General features: G+C 34.4%; 1 protein-coding gene, 1 long non-coding RNA gene and 1 other non-coding gene across 3 annotated transcripts; 2 read left to right on the forward strand and 1 right to left on the reverse strand.

Annotated features, from left to right (window-relative positions):
• Nucleotides 1-817: 817 nt before the first annotated feature.
• On the forward strand, nucleotides 818-18,841 carry LOC114327049 (60S ribosomal protein L4). Its single transcript, XM_050644120.1, has 7 exons — nucleotides 818-985; nucleotides 1,271-1,451; nucleotides 10,776-11,146; nucleotides 11,857-11,956; nucleotides 14,134-14,404; nucleotides 18,187-18,346; nucleotides 18,556-18,841. The coding sequence occupies exons 1-7, from the start codon at nucleotides 983-985 to the stop codon at nucleotides 18,691-18,693; spliced, it is 1,224 nt and encodes a 407-aa protein (XP_050500077.1). The 5' UTR covers nucleotides 818-982; the 3' UTR covers nucleotides 18,694-18,841.
• On the reverse strand, nucleotides 16,505-17,868 carry LOC126880321 (uncharacterized). Its single transcript, XR_007696558.1, has 2 exons — nucleotides 17,656-17,868; nucleotides 16,505-17,585 (listed from the first exon to the last, which is right to left on the reverse strand). It is a non-coding gene; the product is annotated as an uncharacterized LOC126880321 (long non-coding RNA).
• Nucleotides 18,418-18,487, forward strand: LOC114327051 (small nucleolar RNA SNORD18). The gene has a single exon (XR_003651942.1). It is a non-coding gene; the product is annotated as a small nucleolar RNA SNORD18 (small nucleolar RNA).
• Nucleotides 18,842-22,682: the final 3,841 nt, after the last annotated feature.

Raw genomic sequence — 22,682 nt, forward strand, 5'->3', positions numbered from 1 at the left:
GATATTTACGGTGTATTTACTAAGCTTTCCCTATTCGCTCCGAGCGTTAACAAAGTGTCAAAGCATAATCGACCGACCTGCTCATGGTGGCGGTTTTTTGAAATTTTATAAGGACGCTTTGTGTATGTTTAAATGAGATATTTAAAAAAAATGCCGTGTCACGCTAGTGATACTATGTATTAATATAAACAGAAAATAAAAACGCACTTAATCTGATATAAATTCTTCACTTTCCAATATTGATTATCAGTTAGATTTTGTATACATAACCTCACTATCGCAGTTTATGTCAATAAATCTTTATTAACGAAAAAGAAAATATTTTTGTTGCACTATAAATTAGAGTATAAATTAATAACTAATGAATTCTAACAATTGTATTCGGTTATTATCACTACAAAATAACATATTCAAGTTTAACAAAATAATCCCATAAGACTCAATGTTAACGTTAATGCCAACGTCCTTACAAAATCTGACAGCGTGTCACGTGACTGTAAGTAGAGGGGAGACGCACGGAGCCAATCACGGCTGGATACAACCACTCAGCCGATTTCTGCTGACCGCCAGCCGCTATGGTCGTCCGAACAGCATATCTACGGCATACGTCTTTGGTTTTTATCATTGGATTACCGTCATCGGACGATAACTGGGCGATACGGTTACGAACATGCGCACAACAAGCGGTACAAGTAGTTCCGTGACGGTTTCTGGATCGTCCAAAAGTTCATGTTGGAACAAACCTAATGTATCATGAATCAAATTACAAATTTTGATTTTATATCAAAATACACTACTGAACATGCCAAACATACTACAGAAATCGGAACACGATGTAGAAACCGGAAGTGGTGGTTACGTCAAATTCGTCAACGACTTAAAACGATTGGTTTACAAGAAAGAACATCCTTTTTAATGGCGGACACATCGTTCGCTTGATGTGTGTGTGAGCTACTGTAAATAATTTATAGAATAAGAGAAAATGGTAAGTCTTCAAAGCTTATTTAAAGTGAACAGTAATTTGTTATTAAGTATTTAAAACTAAAAGATATTATAAATGCGATGTGGAAAAGTGTAAGACGTTAGTATAAAATCAAGTTAAAAAGTACCACGTGTAGGTACATTTCTAAATATGTGTAAACTGGAATGTAGAGGTTCATTATTGTTAATAATCAGCCACATTTGAAGTGCAAGTCAAATGCAGTTACTAGTACCGATGCATAATTGTATTTGTTGCCGATTTGTTGAATATTGACTTCCAATTTTTTAGTCGTTATCCACCGCTCGCCCATTAGTGAGCGTATACAATGAGAAGTCCGAGGAAGTAAAGGGTTCAAATATTTCACTTCCAGCAGTTTTCAAGGCTCCAATCAGACCCGATGTAGTCAATTTCGTTCACCAACAGGTTTCTATGAACCATCGTCAACCCTACAGCGTTAGTGACAAAGCTGGTAAGTACTGAGAACAAATAGCATATCCCATTTAAAATTAATTTATTGAGAATAAGTTTTTAGTAATATTTACATATAAATTGGTGTGAACAGCCATGTGTTTTTGAGGGTTAACTTCAGGAAATGGTTTATTTTAAAGGAAAGCTATATTTCGAAGCATTTATTTCTTTTTTCCATATTGAATATTTGATAAAGATGTTTGGATCTTACAATTTATATTTTAACACATTGGCTGCGTTTAGTAATATTTATAAACTTCGGTTGAGTGGGTTATGAGGCATATATTATGTCCCATAGTGAATCTTTGCCACAGTGCATTACGACAGTTGATGTAGCCAAGCATTAGTTTGATCTGAGATTTATTTCTCTTGTAAGGCAGTCCAGGTGTTAAAACTCATTAGGGTTAATAATATCCACATGTTTGTGGTAAAATGTCATGCCACATCGACTTGATTGAGACTTATTTTGTTTGGTGGTAGCTTGGATTATATTCATTTTACAATAGCTTTGTTCCAGCAGAATGTTGAACCGATGTTGAACTGATTCAGGATCGTACTGAGCGTGCGCTTTACATAAAACGCGTACGGTTTTATGTAAAGCGCACGCTCAGTACGATTCTGAATCAGTTCAAAATTCTGCTGGAACAAAGCTAATATTTTGCTAGAATATGCATTTGATTATAAATTGTTCTTCTCAACCATGACACTCCTTCCTTCACTTATCTTTCCCTGTATTATCAACCTTAGCATTTCATATTGCTGTCCCCTCATTATGTGTCCCAGTTATTGTAACTCTTATTTTTATTGTGTTTATTATTTCGTATTCCTTGTGAATTCCTACAATACTTTTCTTCTATGTCTATGCTATTCTATGCATCCTTCTGTAATACCATATCTGTGAGGTTTTTTGATCCAATGTAACCATACACTGGATGCATTGAAAGGTTCTTTGTTTTTGAAGTGTTCGTGAAATATCTCTGCTTGGTTAGCACACATTGGCCCAGAGGTTTCTCTCTGATATTTTCTCCAGAAACCACTTGGAAACTGCTAAATCGGGTTGTTGAAAATGCAGATACAGTGGAACCTCGATTATCCGTCAGGGCACCGGACCAAGGGTATGACGGATAATCGAAAAGACGGTTAACAGAACATTAACAAAACTTAATTGATCAAACGACTAAGTGACACAATCAATGTTCGAATTTGAATCAAATTTAATTATGCTGACACAGATATTGACTAATAATTATTGTGCTGTGCACTTTTATTTTCGGCTTGCGATTCTAAAAATAGAACTCTAAAAGCACCATATCATTTATCACGAAATGTAATCCAGAGCCCTGAATAAGAACAAAAATTATTTACATAAAAAAATGCGGTGGTGGCATAACTGCACATGTACATTTCAAGGAATTTCGTTTGGCTTATCGCAATGCTCAAACAAAATGAATTGATGACTAAATTTTTTACTTATGTAGTCAACATAACTTAATGTAGGTATGGACCCTGACGGTTAACAGAGGCGACGGTTAATAGAGAGACGGATAATCGAGGTTCCACTGTATCTGGATCTTTCAATGATTTCGATGCAGATATCTGGACCTCGAAGGTAAACTACAATGTCATTTCGAGCAACTGTGTTTAGCGTGTGTTTGCAACTTTAGAGCACTTAGGATGTTAATAAAAATCTGATATATCCCATAATTAGTTGAAAGACAATATGACTATATTTTAATGATAATATATAACCCATTTGTATAATCACAACTAATAAAATAAGTGGATTAAAGATTCAAAAAAACACCATGTCAACATAGTGTAGTTTACCTCTGAGGTCCAGATATGTTTTTACAAGAGTCAGACTGAGATATGAAATTTGGTTGTTTCATTTTGTTTTTGTTGATATCATGTATTGTTTGTTTGCCAACTTCATATATTCATGTCATGTCTAGTTTTTGGCGTAACACTCTGCAGCAGATTAGTGAATGATTCTCAGGGATCCCTTGAACACTGGGGCTATATACTGATTAGTACATATAGCCCCAGGCATTATCATACGGCTTATACTGATTTTCTGTTGAGTAATTTACAATGACGCTATTTGGATAAAAACAAAAAAAAATGCAATTTGAAGAATGGGAAATCATAGTATAGATGGATAGAGTTATTCGAAAAGGAACCAAGCGCCTATTTAGTAGTTCGGAGAAAATTACGTTAGAAGTTTAGTTTAAAAAATAAATCACTGGTGTTGGCGCTTGGTGTTCTTGTTAATAGATGTCGTTATAGTCGTTCTGGGACTTAGATATTTTTAGAATATTCAATATACTCCAGTAGAAATCGGTTGGTGGTAATTTCTTAAATATTCTCGAATTTGTCACGAATGAAAATTATGTTAGAAGTTTAGTTTAAATTATAAATCGTTGTTGTTGGCGCTTGGTGTTCTTGTTAATAGATGTCATTGGAGTCGTTCTGGGGCTTAGATATTTTTAGAATATTCAATATACTCCAGTAGAAATCGGTTGGTGGTAATTTCTTAATATTCTCGAATTTGTCGCTTGGTACCTTTTCGAATAACTATCCAGATAATCCGCAGTCCAAATGACCCTCACATGGGTTCTACTGTACTTATTTATTGTTAAGGATGTACATATTGCTAAGTACTTATTTCTAGATTAAACTTTATGTGAAATTGACTAACTTATTGCACATAATAATGTCCACATTCTTACATCATATACTTTGTATTGAATGTCCCATAAATGTGCTAGAACAATTGATAATTATAGGCGTTCCTTTCTTAATTTTATGTAAGAAAAGGGCAATATTTATCATACAGTAAACCTATGAATATTAACATTCACTCTTAGAGTATGCAGCGATGAGTGCACTAATAACCGGCAAAATAACGCAAAAGATGGAAAACATAAGGTTGCGAGATAAAAAGAGATGAAACTAGTAGAGGTTAGAAATTTAGCGATAGAAACCTTTATAAATTGAGATGATATTATTGTTTCCCACCTTTACACATATCAGACGAGTTTGGCAACTACCACTGACAGTGACAGTTTTAGTTGACATACTCCTCTAATACGTCTAAAGGTGGGAAACAATCATAAGGTTTGTTCTAGCACATAGTCAAACTAGTCAGAAACCATCAGCAAACAGTTGGTCAGTGAGAGAACATAATACAGTCACCAGTGCTATCCCCTCTACTCACGCTGGTCTGCTATTTGCTGATGGTTTCAAACCGTTTGAAACTGATGCTAGAACAAACCTAATATCATGTCAATTCTCTTGCTAAATTTCTCACCTACTAGTTTCATCCCTTTTTATCTCACAATGTTTTGTTTTTCATCTTTTGTATGATTCTCACTGTATACAATTGAAGAGTACAGTGGAAAAACAAGGAATGTCACATTTTATACATATTGAGAATAAAGGTTTAATTCTTATATCTAAAAACTACTTAATTCTTATCAGAATTCTGGCAATTCTTATTGTATTATATTAATCTATATAAACTTATTAAATTACTTATTTTTGTTCAGTGGCGTGCAGAAAATCCTGGTTTTTCGCACAAATTCTTTGAAAATTTATATAGACTGATCTTTCTGGTTATTGTCCTGAATCAGTAGGCTAGTCGATAGTACTCAGTTTTTGCTACCACATGGTGAGAAAAGCCAAAATTCATGAAAAAGTGACATTCCTGGTTTTTCCTCTGTACTCAATTTATATAAGTAAAACTATCTATTAACCTGGCACCTGCCACGTGGGGTGCTACCAGCACCCCATAATACATTTTTATCAAATATTTGGTATTTTAAGTTTGGTAACCGAGCTGTGTGTCATAGTAGCTTTCTATAATATTATATAGCATATATGTGTTAGTGTTTGAAGTGGTTAAGTCATTTATTCATGTCAATATACAAAAGTACTTACATACGTCGAAAAATAGTATACAACTTTGGTTCACAGATATAAAATACAAATATAAAAACACAAGATATAAAATACAAGTATAAAAACACAAGGCATAATATGAAATAATACACACATCAATTAAGACAGACACTTTCTGGGTTCCTAAGAATAAACAAAGTACAATTCAACAATTCACAACCCAGTTCCAAACATTAAAGTTAAAATTTAAAAATTCATCACTGCTGTAAAATGCTTGGCCTATGAGAAAATTCTTTAGTTTTTTTCTAAATTGTAAAGTTGGCAATTCAGTAATTTCAGTAGGCAACTTGTTGTAGAATGTTAAACCATATGAGTTTGGTCCGTCTCTACTTCTTTGGAGCCTGGTGTAGGGCAGTATTAAGGCATGCTTATTTCTGGTTTCATATTGGTGTACATCCTCATGTCTTTGATGACAATCTATATTTTGTTTCACATGAACAAGACTCTCCAGAATAAATAGCGAAGGCAGAGTCAGTATGTGCAGTGCAACAAATGCTTGCCGACATTCTTTCTGATAGGACAGGCCAGCAATTATCCTTACTATTCTTCTCTGAATACGAAAGACATCTTTGGCTCCAGCACTGTGACCCCATGCCAAAATTGCATAGCTGATGTGTGAATGACACAGTGCAAAATAGGCCTGTTGTAAAGTGAACTGAGATACACACTCAGAAAGTCTTCTAATCAGAAAAGTTGTAGTTCCTAACTTAGCCACAAGGGACCGTGTATGAGCCTTCCAACATAATCCTGCATCCAAGTAAACTCCCAAAAATTTTATTTGTTTGTCTGCATCTCCGGATGGAAGCTGTCTTGTTGAAAAAATCAAAGACTGGGTTTTATTGATGTTTAGAAGCAACATATTTGCTGCAAACCATTGTTCTGCATTATCTTGTGCTTGCTTTGATGCCTCTATTGCTGCCTAACAATCCCAATCTTTGCAGGTAATAGTAGTATCATCAGCAAAAAGAGTAAATGAACTGGTAAGGTCCATCTGTGGAAGATCATTAATATAAATTAGAAACAAAAGTGGTCCCAATATTGAGCCTTGAGGTAATCCAATATTTATAGCTCTCTCTGCCGACCTCACTCTACCCACCTGCACACTCTGCTTTCTATCGGAGAGATAGCTGGAGATCATTGCAATGCTACTATCTCCAAACCCATATCTCTCCAATTTCCTGAGAAGCAGTTCATGTGAAACACAATCAAAAGCTTTGCTCAGGTCACAAAATGTAGCCGACAGATAGCAACTCTGCTCAAAAGCCTCTTGAATCTTCATCACTAAGTCCATGATGGCTTTTGTCGTATTTAGACCCCTCCTAAAACCAAACTGACTATTTGTGAACAAATTTTTGGATTCAAAGTACTTAATAATCATTGCTGCCATACATTTCTCAAATACCTTTGATATTATAGGAAGGAGTGATATTGGCCTATAATTGGATGGGTCGTCATTGTCACCCTTTTTATAGATCGGTACCACCACTGCTTTTTTGAGCAGATCAGGAAAGATGCTTTCCTTAAAGCAGTGATTTATAAGTGTTGTTAATGGACCAGCAATGAGATGTTTCACTCCTTTTATTATGTTAACTGAGAATCCAAAGTAGTCTCTACTTTTCTTGTTCACCATATTTGTTAAAATGTCTCTGGTTTCAACGAGAGAAACATCTTTGAAGAAAAATTCTTCCCCAAACATGGTGACATTAAAATCCAAGGGATTGAAAAAGGAGGGTTGAATCTGGGTTTGCAAGTTACAAGCGACATTAGTGAAGAAGTCATTAAATTCATTAGGTGTAATTTTTGTTTCTAACTTACTTTTAGACTTGTTTCTGTGTTCATTGATGATATCCCACATACACTTAACTGGATTGGATGCAGTTGAAATAAGGTTATCATTGGCCTTTTGTTTAGCAGATTTTATTGCTAATTTGTAATCTTTTTTGTGATTTGCTAATAGAGTTTTCTGAGCCAATGTAGGAAACTCATCATACTGCTCCTTTAGTAAGTAGAGTGTTTCCCTCATGGACTTCAAATCATCGTTGAACCAGTTTATTAGTCGACTTTGATCTCTACGTTTTTTATAGGATTTTTCAGGAAAAGAGTGTAAGAAAGCCTTACTTAATTTATTATGAAATGCAAAGAATTTAGCTTCAGCAGACAAGTCAGAATCTTTTAGAAACTCTCATTTTAAACCTTCAACATATGAGAAAAAAGAACATTACCCTTTTGTGTAATTGGTCTGAAAACAGATCTAACAAGTGCTGGATCATTACCACTAGTAGGCACAAGAAAATCCAGAAGCTGGCCACAATGATCAGAGAGTGCAGTCTCAACAACCTCCAGATTACAGTCATGATGATCCAAACTCAGAAATATATTGTCCAGACAATTATTCCCCCTTGTAGGTTCAAAGACCAACTGGGATAGTCCAAAAGAGGAAAACAAGCTACATACTTCAACACATTCTCGAGTCGTAGACAGAAAATTCACATTGAAGTCCCCCACAACTAATAGATTACCTTTACCATGAACTATAGTCAATGCTTGCTCCATTATTTCCAGAAAAATATCCAAAGAAGCAGATGGTTTCCTGTAAACTGAAATTACATATAATTTAGATGTTTTTAAGAAAATACAACATATTTCCACGCATTTTACAACAGTCATGGCATTTACTTCATTTATTAATTTAAAATCATACATGGATTTAAGAAAAATAGCTGAACCTCCCCCTATGCTGACTCGGCAACTAGCTGCAGCCAATCTATAGTCGGTTATATGTAAGGCTTCAATCTCTCCATTTGTGTGCCAATGCTCTGTTACACAAACAATGTCACAATTTTTGTCAGCTAGGAACATTTCAAATTCATTTGTTTTATTCCTCATTGAATGTATATTTATGTGAAATAACTTTAGTTTATTCTTGTGTTTTGCACCACCATCAGGCTCTTGACACTTGGATGCAGCATCTTTTTTAAATGGAAGGTCATCTACAGCATTTGGTTTTATGACCTCATCACACTCGCTTGCTTTTACTTTTAAAAATTTCCACCTCTATTGTCAAATAAATCTTTATACCTGTTCATGTGAAATCTTTTTACCCCTACACCAGCTGGCCAGAAGTCAGGTTGATACATCTTGTCCTTGTGGTTAAAAGGAGCAGATACTACGAAACGCTTTAACATATGTTCCTGGCTAGGCAATTCTTTTACTGTGATGATAGTTTCTTCCATACCCCGTTTCTCCTTTAGGAATTTATAAATATCATCTTCTGTGGAAGTTCTTCTAATTCTGTACAAGTATAACCATACCTTACTCTGTTCTCCCAGGAAACCTGTTATTTTCATCTAGACTTATCTCTGCAGTACCAATATTTCTTTTTGTTTTCCATTTTTCCCTTCGTCTGTTTACCATTTCTACAAATCCACTATTTTCACATGACTCATTATCATTTTGCACTTCATCATTTACTCCATTATTCTCCAAATTAAAGGTTTTTCCTTCTTTTGGTTTATTTTTATTAGATTTGTTGTTGACGTTGTCAGCTGTCAACTGTTTTGGTGCAAATGATCTACTGCTTGCTACCATCTGACTGTATGTTTTATCTACTGTTTGTGTAGGCAGCATGTTCTGTGTCGACATCAAAGTGGGTTCACTTGTTGGTTCACTTTCACTTTTTTTCTCACTTTGTTGATAATTACTGTTTACAGTTTTTTGATCAGTGGTTTTTACAGTTACATTTTTTTCTAAAAAGTTGATTCTTTGCAACAGTAATCTATTGTTTTCTTTTAGAATACCATTTTTATCTTCCATCTCAGTAATCAGTCGTTTTAGCAACTTATTTTCTACCTTTAATAGATTTTGGTCGTCTTCTGGTGCTTCTACTTCATTAAGGTTCTGTTCAGTTTTTTCACAGCATTTTGTCAGGTTCTTCTCACAAACTTCTAAACCACCTCTTTTTGCGCAGCTTGGGTGGAACACATTGTAACACCATTTGCACACTACTATTTTGCACTCTTTCTTTATGCAACATTTATAATAAATTGAAAAATTATCTCCATCAACTGAACGTGCGTCTTCATTGCCCGCCATCTTGACAACTGATTATTTAGTGTCATTCTGAAATAGCTCTAAAGTCGAATTGTGGTGTCATCATCTGGCACTTTAACTTTCAAATTTTTTTTTTGTATTTTTGATAAACAGGTCAAATTTATATTTTTTATTGAAATATCTGATTTAAATTATTAATATAGACTCTATACTCACTAAATCTTAATTTTTTAGATATTTTACTTGACTTCATTGATTATGGCTTGGTACTTGCTAATTTGCTTATAACACCTTTTTCATTTTATTTTTTAACTTTTATAACATATTAGTGGCTAATAAGTTAATAAAATATGTTTATTTATATTCTTGTGGTACTCAACATATTATTTTGTTTTTTAAACAAGTAGATCACTGAAAAATTTTAAGGGGTGCTGTGAGCACCCACGTGGCAGTTGGCGCCTTGCTAAGCCACGTGGCAGGTGCCGGGTTAACAATTTTATTGTCCAATTGGTAAAATTGGTCAAAATACCCAGTGTCCACCACTTCATTTGTTATTTTAATATCAATATAACATACACTCATCATATCATTTGATTCATTGACATTGGGGACATATCGCCTAGTGAGAACAATAGTGGCGAAACTCGAAAATTAACGTTTTTGAGTTAAGTCCATCAATCGACATCTAAATATGCCCTCTTTTATGTGCAATATCGGCTAACAATTATTTAATTTCCTTATTACTAGAGGGCGCTTACAAGTCCTTATGGTATTGTGAATTTGTCAAATATTTTGATGCATTAACGACGAAAGCACACCAAACTTTATATCAACACTGGCGAATCTGTAATTACGCTGTACCTGCATGTATTTGAAATATTGGATATTTTATTAAAGATAGTACAATGTGCAATAGTGGCGAATGAGCACTTTTGTGCTCATTCAAATTAAACATCTTTAATAATGCAATAATGGGATAACGCAGAAAAAAAAATCAAAAATAAATACAATATCTATCTTTTCTTCAAATAAAATTACTTCTACTAATTGGTTTACATATCTAGAAAGCACATTATTAGAAAAATTTTGCAAAATGATTACCTATAAGTCAGTTATACTGTTTAGCAGTTTCATCAAAACTTCAAATACAATTATCTCTAAATGTTCATTTTGAAGTTTCGTCACTATTGTTCTCACCAGGCGATATTTTGGTTCTTAGAATTATATGATTGTTTGACAGTGATTGATTACATCTTTCAATCCTTTACTTCTAAAAATATGAATAATTATATGTTCTCTCTTTATTCCTCTTCAGGACATCAAACATCTGCTGAATCATGGGGTACCGGACGTGCTGTTGCTCGTATTCCCCGTGTAAGAGGAGGTGGTACCCACCGTTCTGGTCAGGGAGCTTTCGGTAACATGTGTAGAGGTGGGCGCATGTTTGCACCAACCAAGCCATGGCGGCGCTGGCACAGACGTGTAAACATCAATCAACGTCGTTATGCTTTGGCATCCGCTGTAGCTGCTAGTGGTGTGCCAGCCTTAGTTATGAGCAAAGGACATGTCATCGACCAAATCCCTGAATTGCCATTGGTTGTCAGTGACAAGGTACAAGAAATGAGCAAAACTAAACAGGCTGTCCAGTTCTTGAGGAGAATCAAGGCATGGGCTGACATTCAAAAGGTTTGTTACTATTTTTGGCAATTTATTTTATATTAATGAATTTTTTAAATTCTAAATCATCTTGATTAGCAACCCAAAAATAAGAGAGCTTGACAAAGCTTTGTAATTTTCATTTTGTTGCATTATTGTCCTTTGATTTGTCTTGAATAACTTTATTTGTATTTGATTAGTTTCATTATCTTTTATTAACTGATTTTTTCATGTTGCTCTTCTATAAAAATCAACTTTATGATATACAGTTAGGGCCAGTTTCACCAACGTCAAATAGTAGTTTATTCTATGAATAAAAGTTATTCGACGAATAAACTGACATTTCTCAATTTTAGTAACATCAAATAAGACTTATTTTAATTATTTATGAAATAAATACTTACTCGTCGAACAAATTAGTAAGTTAATCTCGCTGTAAATATTTGAGAAAGAAAATTCGTCAGTTTAACTTCAAATTATCAAAATTATATTGAAACTAAAAATATAAATGTCTAATAAATTTTTTTTGACGAATAGCTATTCATTGATTTATTTGTTGTTGGTGAAACCGGACCTTAATCATTTTAATGAAAATATACCATGATGATTTGCTTTTGGTCCGTGTTTATGAGATTTTATGATTTTTACTTTCAAAAGCGCTGATATAGATATATTTTCAATCAGAAATATATTAGAAATAGAAAAACTTTTGATTTTAGAGTAGTTATTTTTCTGATTAGGTTTACAAGAGTCAACGTTTCCGTGCTGGTAAGGGAAAAATGCGTAATAGGAGACGCATCCAACGTAAAGGACCATTGGTTGTTTACTACAAAGATCAAGGTAGGTTGTTAAATCATTTTCATGGGGTAATTTTTGACAAAAAATAAAATATTGTTGCACATAAAAATGTCCACATCTTAGTAAAAAATAAAACTGATTAAGGTGTTCTTAAAGTGTGCTAGAGTAAATGACAGCTATAGGCGTTCCTTTCTTATTTTTGTATAAGAAAAGGGCAAGGTTAGTCATACAATCTTATATACAGCGTGTCTACTTAAGTTGGAAACATATGGGAAACTTTTTTATTATTAATTTTACGAAAAATAGGTATTCTTCATAAAAAGTTCTGCATGCTCTAAAACCTAAAATTCACCCATCAGATATCAAATTTTATTAATATTATACGAGGTATGTCAAAAAATATGAAATTCGTTCAAGGGTAAAGTACCTTTATTTCTCTGAATATCGAAAAGTCTTATTATGAAAAGTTGTTTGGAATTAAAAACTAAAATCAAGTATGCAATTAGATGCTTCTAATAAAAAAAAATATATTCCAAATTTTTCTCAAATTTATGAATACTTCATTTTTATTTATTACAGATATGATAACTCTTTTATTATTACTTTTACAAAAAAAAAGGTATTCTTTATAAAAAGCTCTGTATGTCCTAAGACGTAAGATGCAACCATCAGATATCACATTTTATTAAATTTATACGAGATATGTCAAAAAATATAAATTTCACTCAGGAGTAAAGTACCTTTATTTTTCACAATATTGAAAATTGTTATTAAAAACAGTTGTTTAGAATTAAAAACTATGTTTCAATATGCAATTACATTCTTCTAGTTGAAATATTGTGAAATATAAATGTACTAATATTCATGAGCGAAATTCATATTTTTGACACACCTCGTATAAAATAAATAAAAGTTGATATATCCTGGTTTTAGCTTAGATTTTAGACCATGCAGAGCTTTTTATGTTGGGTATTCATAAATTTGAGAAAAAATTAAAATATTTTTTTTTCAATTAGAAGCATGTAATTGCATATTTGATTTTAGTTGTTAATTCCAAACAACTTTTCAATAATATTTTTTGACATACCTTGTATAATATTAATAAAATTTGATATCTGATGGTTGAATTTTAGGTTTTAGAGCATGCAGAATTTTTTATGAAGAACACCTTTTTTTCGTAAAATTAATAAAAAAAGTTTCCCATATGTTTCCAACTTAAGTAGACACGCTGTATAATGTTCTTGAATTCTTACGTGGAGCATAGAGTTTCAGTGAAAACGTGCCATTTGGTTCTATTTTGAGCTAAGGCCTTCACCTCATTCCAAGACTTTCCATGGTCCCTTATCTCGTCCATGATGGATCTTCTCCAAGTTTGTGTTGGGTAACCTCTTTTTCTTTTTGCTTGGGGATTTCACTGTAGGCCTGTCTTTGCAATACTGGAACTATTTTTTTTGGAATGTGTGACAGATCCAACCCCGCTTTCTGGATTTATATTTCATTTTCTACCCTCTTTTGTAGGGGTCAGGTGTAGTAGATCTTCGTTTCTGATGTTTGGTCAGAAAATACAAACAATTCTTCGTAGACAGTCTGTAAGGGTAAGAAAGTTGTCACTTTCCAGGTACATCCGTCGAGTAGAACAGACATGACATATGACTGGGATATTTGGATCTTTATCCTTGTAGTATACTTGCTAGACCTCTTCAGCATGCTGAATGCTCGTTGAACTTTTCGTATCTTCGTACAAATATCATCTTCTGTATCTCCATTTATTATTATGACAATCCAATGTGTATCTATTTCCTGCAGCACTCCCTTGTTACATTTTTTTTTTGTGTTTCATTGCACTGTCCAAATTTTCACTAGTAATCTTCTATCCCTATCGGTTGGACACTTCCACTGTTACAATAATGCTTAAGCTCACAACACTGTAGACTGCCAGATCTAATTCTTCTGCAAAAGTCTCCTAATGTGTCGAAGACTAGCCTCTCCCTGTTGGTCCTGGCAAATAAATAAAACTGGTCTGTACTAAGTACTCACGCTCATAAGACTGTTACTGTAGTCTTTATTACTATGATGAAAACACCTTAAATATAGACATTCACAGAGCATTGGGTTCTGAAAAATCATGATTGGTAAAATAATCTGAGTAATCTTATCACATTTAATAAACAAATATGTACATATAAAAGAATTTCTAGAACTGTATTTTTTTTTCTCAGGTCTTCGTCGTGCTTTCCGTAACATCCCAGGCATTGACCTCATTAGCGTACAGAAGTTAAATTTGTTGAAACTTGCTCCTGGTGGTCATGTAGGTCGCTTTGTTATTTGGACTGAATCAGCTTTCCAACGTTTAGATAAATTGTTCGGCACATGGAAAACAGCATCATTGGAAAAGAAGGGTTACAATCTACCCCAGCCTAAAATGGCCAACACTGATCTATCTAGATTGTTGAAGGCTGATGAAATCAAAGCTGTATTACGTGCTCCTCAGTAAGTAGAATAATCAATGATACAAATCAAGTTAGATATTTTTAAAACGAGGCTTATGTGAAGGGCAAGGAGTTCAAAATTTTTCAAATGTTTCAAATTTTTTTTGTTTCATTTTTGTATTATGGCGTAGGGATGTGGCGACCCCATCGCCCAGAATACAACTTTTTTTGTCATAGAAATAAAACAATTAAATATTGTTCTATTTCATGTCAAGAAAAGTTTTAGTTCTGCAATCAGCCGTTCAGTAATGGATAACAATCTTAGAAAGTAGATTACCTATTTTCTAAGTAGGTTATTCGTTACCCCTAACATGTATACAAACAATTAAATATTACAAAACTTACATACGAGAACCTAGTTTGCACTGTTCACAATAGGCATTATTTTCTATATTGCCTATTTGTCTCCATGAATATGAGTTGGAATCTTCGAACTTACAGTGGAATATATTCTGTTCAACACAGCCAGAAAAATTCAACGTGATGGTACCTTGATAATTGACAAATTTATTGGCCTGCTTGTGGTAGTTTTCCATGCAGTTATTTTTTTTATTTTTATCATATCGTGTTAGTAATCACATATGGTTTGGTAAAATAATTACTGATTGTGCAGACTGTTCTCAAAATGGTTCTGATAAATTTAGAGTTTCAAGGGATCAAAAAAATTCAGAACATCAATGAATTGTTTAAAAATCTAATGATTTTGTTTAGAGTTCCGTGAGGGCTCTAGATGTTTTCATTAGTAATGATTTTTTTTACCAGTGTAGAAGTTATTAGGCAGTAACCACGATGCAAATAAATGCTATTGTATGTTGCCTAAAGGAATTGGGTGTACAAAAAAGCAGACCCTATGATCAGGCAATATAGGCTTTCACCATCTAGGTTTTTGTAATGTTATATTGGTTTTTGTGCATATAGGCTGCCGTTTGAAATTATTTGTTCCTGTGGCAAAAATCAGAGATAATTTTAGACCATAGCTTATGAGCCCAAAAATGGTATACACCTTTGTAAGGCCCTGGCCTGCTGGTTTTCTTATTCAGCAGCTGTGGTGGCTTAGAACTACTCAGAAGGCCTTGCAGATCTGAGAAAAAACAGGTCTGGATAGGCGGACTGAAAAAATGAGTGAAGGCATTAGAAGCGGGCTTAGGCAGTGGCTCGTGAAAGCGGGCCTATGTCTGTGTTTTGCGCTTCTGCCCCACTATCATTTGGTTTCAGGCGTATAGGCTACCGTTTGCAATTATTTGTTCCGATGTTTCAACTGTGTTTGTTCTATATATCGGAGAGAAATAATTTCAGACCATGGCTAATCACGCCAGAAACTACATACCTCTGCATCCTCAGTCTGCTGGAAAAGGTCTCCCTCTCCAGCAGCTGGGGTGCAGTGATTAATCAGAAGGCCTTGCAGTCTGATAAAAACAGATCTGGATAGGCGGACTGAAAAAATGAGTGGACATAAGAGGCATGCTCAGGCTGTGACTCACCCATGTGAGTCTATGCCTGTGTCTTGCACTTTTGCCCCACTATCATTTGGTTTCAGGCGTATAGGCTGCCGTTTGAAATTATTTCTTCTGATGTTTCAACTATGTTCTATAGATCAGACAGAAATAATTTCAGACCATGGCTAATCACGCCAGAAACTACATTCCTCTGCGTCCTCAGCCTGCTGGAAAAGGTCTCCCTCTCCAGCAGCTGGGGTGCAGTGATTACTCAGAAGGCCTTGCAGTCTGATAAAAACAGATCTGGATAGGCGGACTGAAAAAACAAGTGCGGACATAAGAGGCAGGCTTGGCTGTGGCTTGCACATGCAAACCTATGCCTGGGCCTTGCACTTTTGCCCCACTTTCATTTTAAGGGATATCTGTCCCTAACATCAGTGAATTGGTGTTGGTTCCACTTGGAACACATTTGGGCTCCACTCGGAGGTTCATTGTGTACCTAAGGATCTAAGTTCGTAATGGTTCGGGGCAGTTTTGTTGCAAAACTCATCACTACCCCTGCCACTACAACTTACCACTGACAATTTCACTATAAAAATGAGAACATCGCCTAAATTTTGGGCGAATATTGCTTTTTTGTACTAAATTATACGCATTTCTTCCTACTTGGTATTGTAGTGTTAGTTATCACAGAATACCTTAGTAGTCAAAAATTGTATTTACACTTTAGTGCATAAGTAATAGCAATATTAGCCAGTAGATACGGCATTTTCTCAATCCATTTAATATTCATCCACACGATGTTTAAATGTGAGTATATGCTCGCAAATATTTTGCTAATCTTTGTCGCACTGTTTATATCATTTTTCATTCTGTCTTTACTGTGTTAGTTATCATGGAAAGATCAGTTGAAAAGTGGTATTTTGTACAGGATATAAGGGAGGCGAAATGTTTGTGTGAAAAGGTATATTAACGGTTAGTCATCAGATGACTACCGGAAGTATAAACGGGAGTTCAGCACAGATAGGTCCTCTGTTAACCGCTCACTGTTTGTCCGGCAAATACATGAGGACTGGACTATGCTTACTCCTGTCATCATAAGACTGGACTGTTAGTAGTCCAGTCTAAACTTAAAGGTTTGATGCATGTTGCTAAGTATCTTAGTAACTTGTAACAACCTATTTTATCCACTATATTTTATGGGAAGAAACCACAATTGTAATCACAAATAGTTTATTTTTGATATTTTGACTTACAGCTGAGAAACAGAAATAAACAAATTTATGTTCTGAAAAAGATTTCTCAGTTGGAGTTTAAAATATAAAAATAAATTTTCTGATAATATAATTTTGATTTATTCCCAAAAAATGTAGCAGTTGAACCCCTTGTGTAAGTGAAGGGTTGAAGAGTGGTTTTCTCCACTCTTCTTGACCTCCATACACTGGGGCTAGTCAACACATTGTGGAGGTAGTGTGAACATGTAGACGAAACTGTCGAGCATTCCATGTGAGTGTCCGGGAGTTATCGTCAATATGAGAGTATGTGTTTGGTGAGCCCTGGCCTACACCTCCCACATAAGGGAGATGTCACCTGGTGACTTGTTCACTTTCTCTAAATGGGAGGATGGACAAACTTGTTCACCTTCTATAAATGGGAGGATGGACAAACTTGTTCACCTTCTATAAATGGGAGGATGGACAAACTTGTTCACCTTCTATAAATGGGAGGATGGACAAACTTGTTCACCTTCTATAAATAGGAGGATGGACAAACTTGTTCACCTTCTATAAATGGGAGAATGGACAAACTTGTTCACCTTCTATAAATGGGAGGATGGACAAACTTGTTCACCTTCTATAAATGGGAGGATGGACAAACTTGTTCACCTTCTATAAATGGGAGGATGAACAATGAGCTAAGGATGACAACTCCCTGGGAGGATGCACATTGGGTCACTTGTGGCCTAAGTGCTGTGGGACTTGATTCGCCTTCACTACTCTACAAATACAGATATTCAATCTAAACAAGCATAGTAAATAGTTGTAGTATTGCTCTAAGACTTATATTTAATTTAGTTCATTACAGTTTTGATGAAATAATTTATATACAATCAATATTGAGTTAGTAAATTCAGGTACTACACAAAAGCCTCAGTTTTGAAAATTATTTCAATTTTCTTGATTTATCAATATTACTATGATGAAAACACCTTAATAGACATTCACAGAGCATTGGGTTCTGAAAGACCATGATTGGTAAAATAATCTGAGTAATATTTTAACATCAAGAAATTTCTAGAATCATCTTTTAATACGATCTAACCATGTATTCTTCTTTTCATTGCCAGAAAGAAGGTTGTACGTCGTGTACGTCGTCTCAATCCATTGACCAACGCTAAGGCCATGCTTAAGTTGAATCCATATGCTGCTGTACTCAAACGTGAAGCCATTTTGAAGAATCAAAAGAGACAGTTAAACAGGGAAGAACTTTTGGCCAAGAAACGTGGTGTAAGTATAATAAATTTTAAATTTATTGTTGCAATTGTAATTTATAAAAGGTGTACGTACTACTTGATTTATTGCTATGATGATATTTTTTGGTCCGTGTTTATGAAGTCTTATGATTTTACCATAACCACCTCTGATGTAACTATATATAATATTTAGGTATCATAAAATTGATGAACTTCTATAAAACTGATTTTTTTATATTCTAGATTACCGTGAGTGCCGACAACGTCGTGATTAGATCCAGAAAATTGCAAGAAAGGAGAAGGGCACAAATCTTGAAAGATAAGAAATCAAAGCCTAAGAAGGCCAAGAAGGCTCCAGCCAAGGCCGCAGGAAAGAAATAAACGGACTGCTACGGTTTTTGCGTATTGTTAAGTTTTATGCACTTTGACTGTGGTAATCCGAGTTATATATAAAATAAAAATATAAAAATTGATATACTGTGCTAGTTTTTTTTTATCTGTGTGAAAAAATAAAAATATTTTACTTTTATATTGTGTTTGGATCGCCACTGAAGATGAGATTTTAGCTAAACTAAGAATAATTTCAGATACTGAGCATTTGTAATCAGGATTGGTTACAGTAAAGAATTGGTTACAGGAGAAGAGACGACAAGCGTTCATAAGTGACCTTGAGGGTTTCTGTTATATCTATTACCATACTTATGGATGAAATTACCTATGACTTTTCTTCCTGATATGTCAGGAAAGTGTTCATTGGAAATTTCATGACTCCAGAGGGTGCTGTGGATATATTTGTAAATCAGAGTAAATACGCATTCAGGACGGGTTTTTAGAATTTTGCTTGGATAGTCTTAAAGAGTTTGCGTTATTTTGCTGGTTATTAGCGCGCTCATAACTGTAAATAGAGAAAAAGTAATAGCATAATAACCGAGTGCTAAAATACAGATTACAATGCTGCCTAAAAATCTGCTCGCAAGAATCTGTATTGTTTTGTAGTTCGATTCTCTGACAACTATCCCAGTCATTCCATATTGCATGAGTCATAATTCCAATATCTGCTAACGTACACTTTTTGCATATTTTGAACCATCTTTTATAGTCTACAGCAGCGGTTCTCAATCTTTTTGTGTCATGTACCACCAAATGCTTTTTATTACTTTTGGTACCACTTAACTGAAATACAAATCTAACTAGGTGATCTAATTAACTATAATAGTGGTGCTGATTTTGGCTGCTGAACTCCACAGACGCAGGTTTTAGCATCAAAAATAACAACAATGTGGTGGCGAAGCTTAATCATTTATTGTATATGGATGATTTGAAATTAATGGCTTCCACTCGAAACCAACTAGATGAGATGCTAAAAACTGTAGAAACTTTTTCTAATGATATTAGCATGCACTTCGGACTAGACAAGTGCCGTATTTTAAATATAGTTTGCGTTTTGTGTACCACCTCAAAAAATGAAATGTACCACCAGTGGTACATGTACCACAGATTGAGAACCGCTGGTCTACAGATTTTAAATAGTCGTAATTTTTTAGATGTTATGTTCGTTTTGTACCTAAAACCGCCAGCTCCCGACTAAATTTGACAGTAACGTTAAGAATTTTTTGCCAAAACCCACCAGCCCCTAACATTCTGAAGATTTCAATATGGCTGTTACAGTTCAAAACTGAATATTGTCCGTAATTTGCTTTTATTAATTAAAATAATGCAAGAAATAACTAAAGTTGAAAAAGCATTTCCTAAAAAAAAGAAAAAAGGAAGTCATTAAATTTACCTGTAGTTATAGCCAAAATTCGCTAATTCCAGCCCAAAGTTACGTAAATCAGGGTTATCAACAAAATATAATAATTACATTCCCTAATGGAATTAGACAAGACGCAACCAGTTGCTCGTTTTCGACTTATAAGCAATTTAAAATTGAAAAAAACGAAAAATGGCGATTTTTAAGGCTTAATAACTAAGGTTAAAAGTTATTATGATGAAAGTCAGAAATTGATCAAATAAAAGTTTAAAGCCCGCCCTACAAGATCGTGAAGAAATTTTTGTCATTATTTTATCACTAAGCTGTTTTTTTAAGTAAAAATGATGAGCGTCATGCACGTATTAAAACGATCAACTTTGGAGAAAAATTACAAGAGACCTTTTTTATCCATAATGGTCCAAAAAACCTAAAAAAGATTGTCTGGACCAAAAATATTTATTTTCACAACTTTATTAAAAAAAAATTGTTAAAAAAAATTTGGACCAGTTTTCGCGTGGGCGACTTGAACCTTATTCTGGGGTTTCTCACAAATGTGATTATGTAAAAAAAATCTGGGAATATTTTTTCCAACGAACCCGTCGTTTTCGCCTTGTCTAAATAACTGCAATTCATTTAGACATGTGCTCTGAAATAATAAAAATAGTTTTTTTGCTTTTACTGAAAATATGTTACATGTGGAGTTAGCGGATATTAGAATTATACGACTCATATGGCTGTGAAACAATGACAAATAGCACATTTAAGAGCAGGTATTGTACCCTCGGAGATCCGTGGAAAAATAACAAAATTCAGTTGGAAACACTGTAAATGTTGATAGTAACATATCCTTTTTAAGATAAACACAACTGTAATTTAGTCCAAACAAATTAATATATTTTTTTTGCCAACAAAAATGAGATTTTTCAACTAAATAATGTTTCACAATATATGATGTGCAAAATAATTTTTAATTGGGTTCTGCTAATGGGCTTGCTCTTTTTGTCATTAAAGTAAAAAAAACTTGAAATTTCACTCATTAAATCAATATTGTCCGGTTATCGTCATAATTATTTTATCTGTACTAATTAATATCCGTCGAGTAATTCTGAATGATTAATAGGTTTGTTAAAACATTTTATCTGTAGCCGCTTTTGGAATATCTTAAAAATATCGAATTTCATTGATAAAATGCACATATCCCACCGATCTTCGCTTCGACCATACTCCTTTTTCTGGGAGATCTGAAGTTAGAGCTAAGAGTAAGGTTTGCTAGGTGCTATATTTTTTCGACTTTGTTTTACGGAATGGAAGCTTGAATGCGGCATCAATGAAAAACCTGAAATCATTCCTAGTTGTGGGTGTATAGAAGAATTTTCTGAAAATATGGACAGAACGTCGCAAAGAGATTCCGAGAAAGATGAATAAAGAAATTGAAGTCTTCAATATGTACAATCAAAACTAGAAAATTGAAATATCTCAAGACATATTTACATGTGTTGAGAGATACAACTTACTCCCAACTCGTTATGCAGGGAAAGATCCAAGAAAATAGAAGCATAGGCAGACGTAGAATATCATGGTACGGACGTACATCAAATATACTTTTCAGAGCAGCCGTCTCTACAGTCAGAATAGCTGTGATGATTGCCGACCTCCGTCGCGGAGATGGCACTTGAAGATTTTTTTCCTACTCGGTCGTCCGTTTCGTACATCGTGCCATCTTAAAATTTACGTTGTATTTGACACAAATTTGATCGTGTGCGTTGAACTTTTTGTTGATGTGGACCGTGCGCCGCATGGATTTATGCAAAAATATTTTCGTGACAAACAACGCACGCTATCCGTCGTTCTGTCGGTTTTTCAGTCTACTTAAAAGAATTTTTCGCCGCACAGTAGTGTTAATGTGGACTTGATTATCCACTTATCGTTAAGTGGATTCGGCGGTACAACACAAAATAAATATGTACTTCGTAAAAATACTTGACCAGATTTAAATTTGTGCGGCAAATATTTATTTCTGTATTTTATAACAAAACATAAATTTTTATTGATGTGGATCCGCCTTTAAACTCTCAAATCATGGTTCGTTATTTGTTTACATCTTCTGCAGCTCTAAAGCAATGGTTTATTGGGGCTCCGACCAAGGGCGGTCATATATCTTAATTCAGGGGGGGGGGGCCATTTTGTACAATTAGATATTAGCTCTCAATTTCAATACAGACACAAAACGCAGAATGGGATGTTTTATATATTGAAAAGAGAAAATAACAATAACTCGAATGAAATGAAATTATAAACAAAAAACTAATACTCTACATGACGAACTCTATGTTTCGGCTCACTCCACTTTTAGCGAAACGTTCTATTATATTGTCTTCGTTAATAACAATGTCCTTGTGGACATGCATTAGTGCAAGGCCAGTTAACCGTTCTTCACCCATATTGGCCCTCAGCCAACTCTTAAGTCTTCTCAGTCCTGAAAAACTCCTCTCTGCAGATGCAACACTTACTGGAAGAGTACACAATATTTTTAAAATTTTATTAATGATTGGATACATCATTTCATCACATTGTATGAGAGCATTTAGATCATCGCTCGGAATTTCCGATTCTTTGCTGT

The sequence above is a fragment of the Diabrotica virgifera genome, chromosome 1, assembly GCF_917563875.1.
Source record: "Diabrotica virgifera virgifera chromosome 1, PGI_DIABVI_V3a".
Taxonomy (NCBI): domain Eukaryota; kingdom Metazoa; phylum Arthropoda; class Insecta; order Coleoptera; family Chrysomelidae; genus Diabrotica; species Diabrotica virgifera.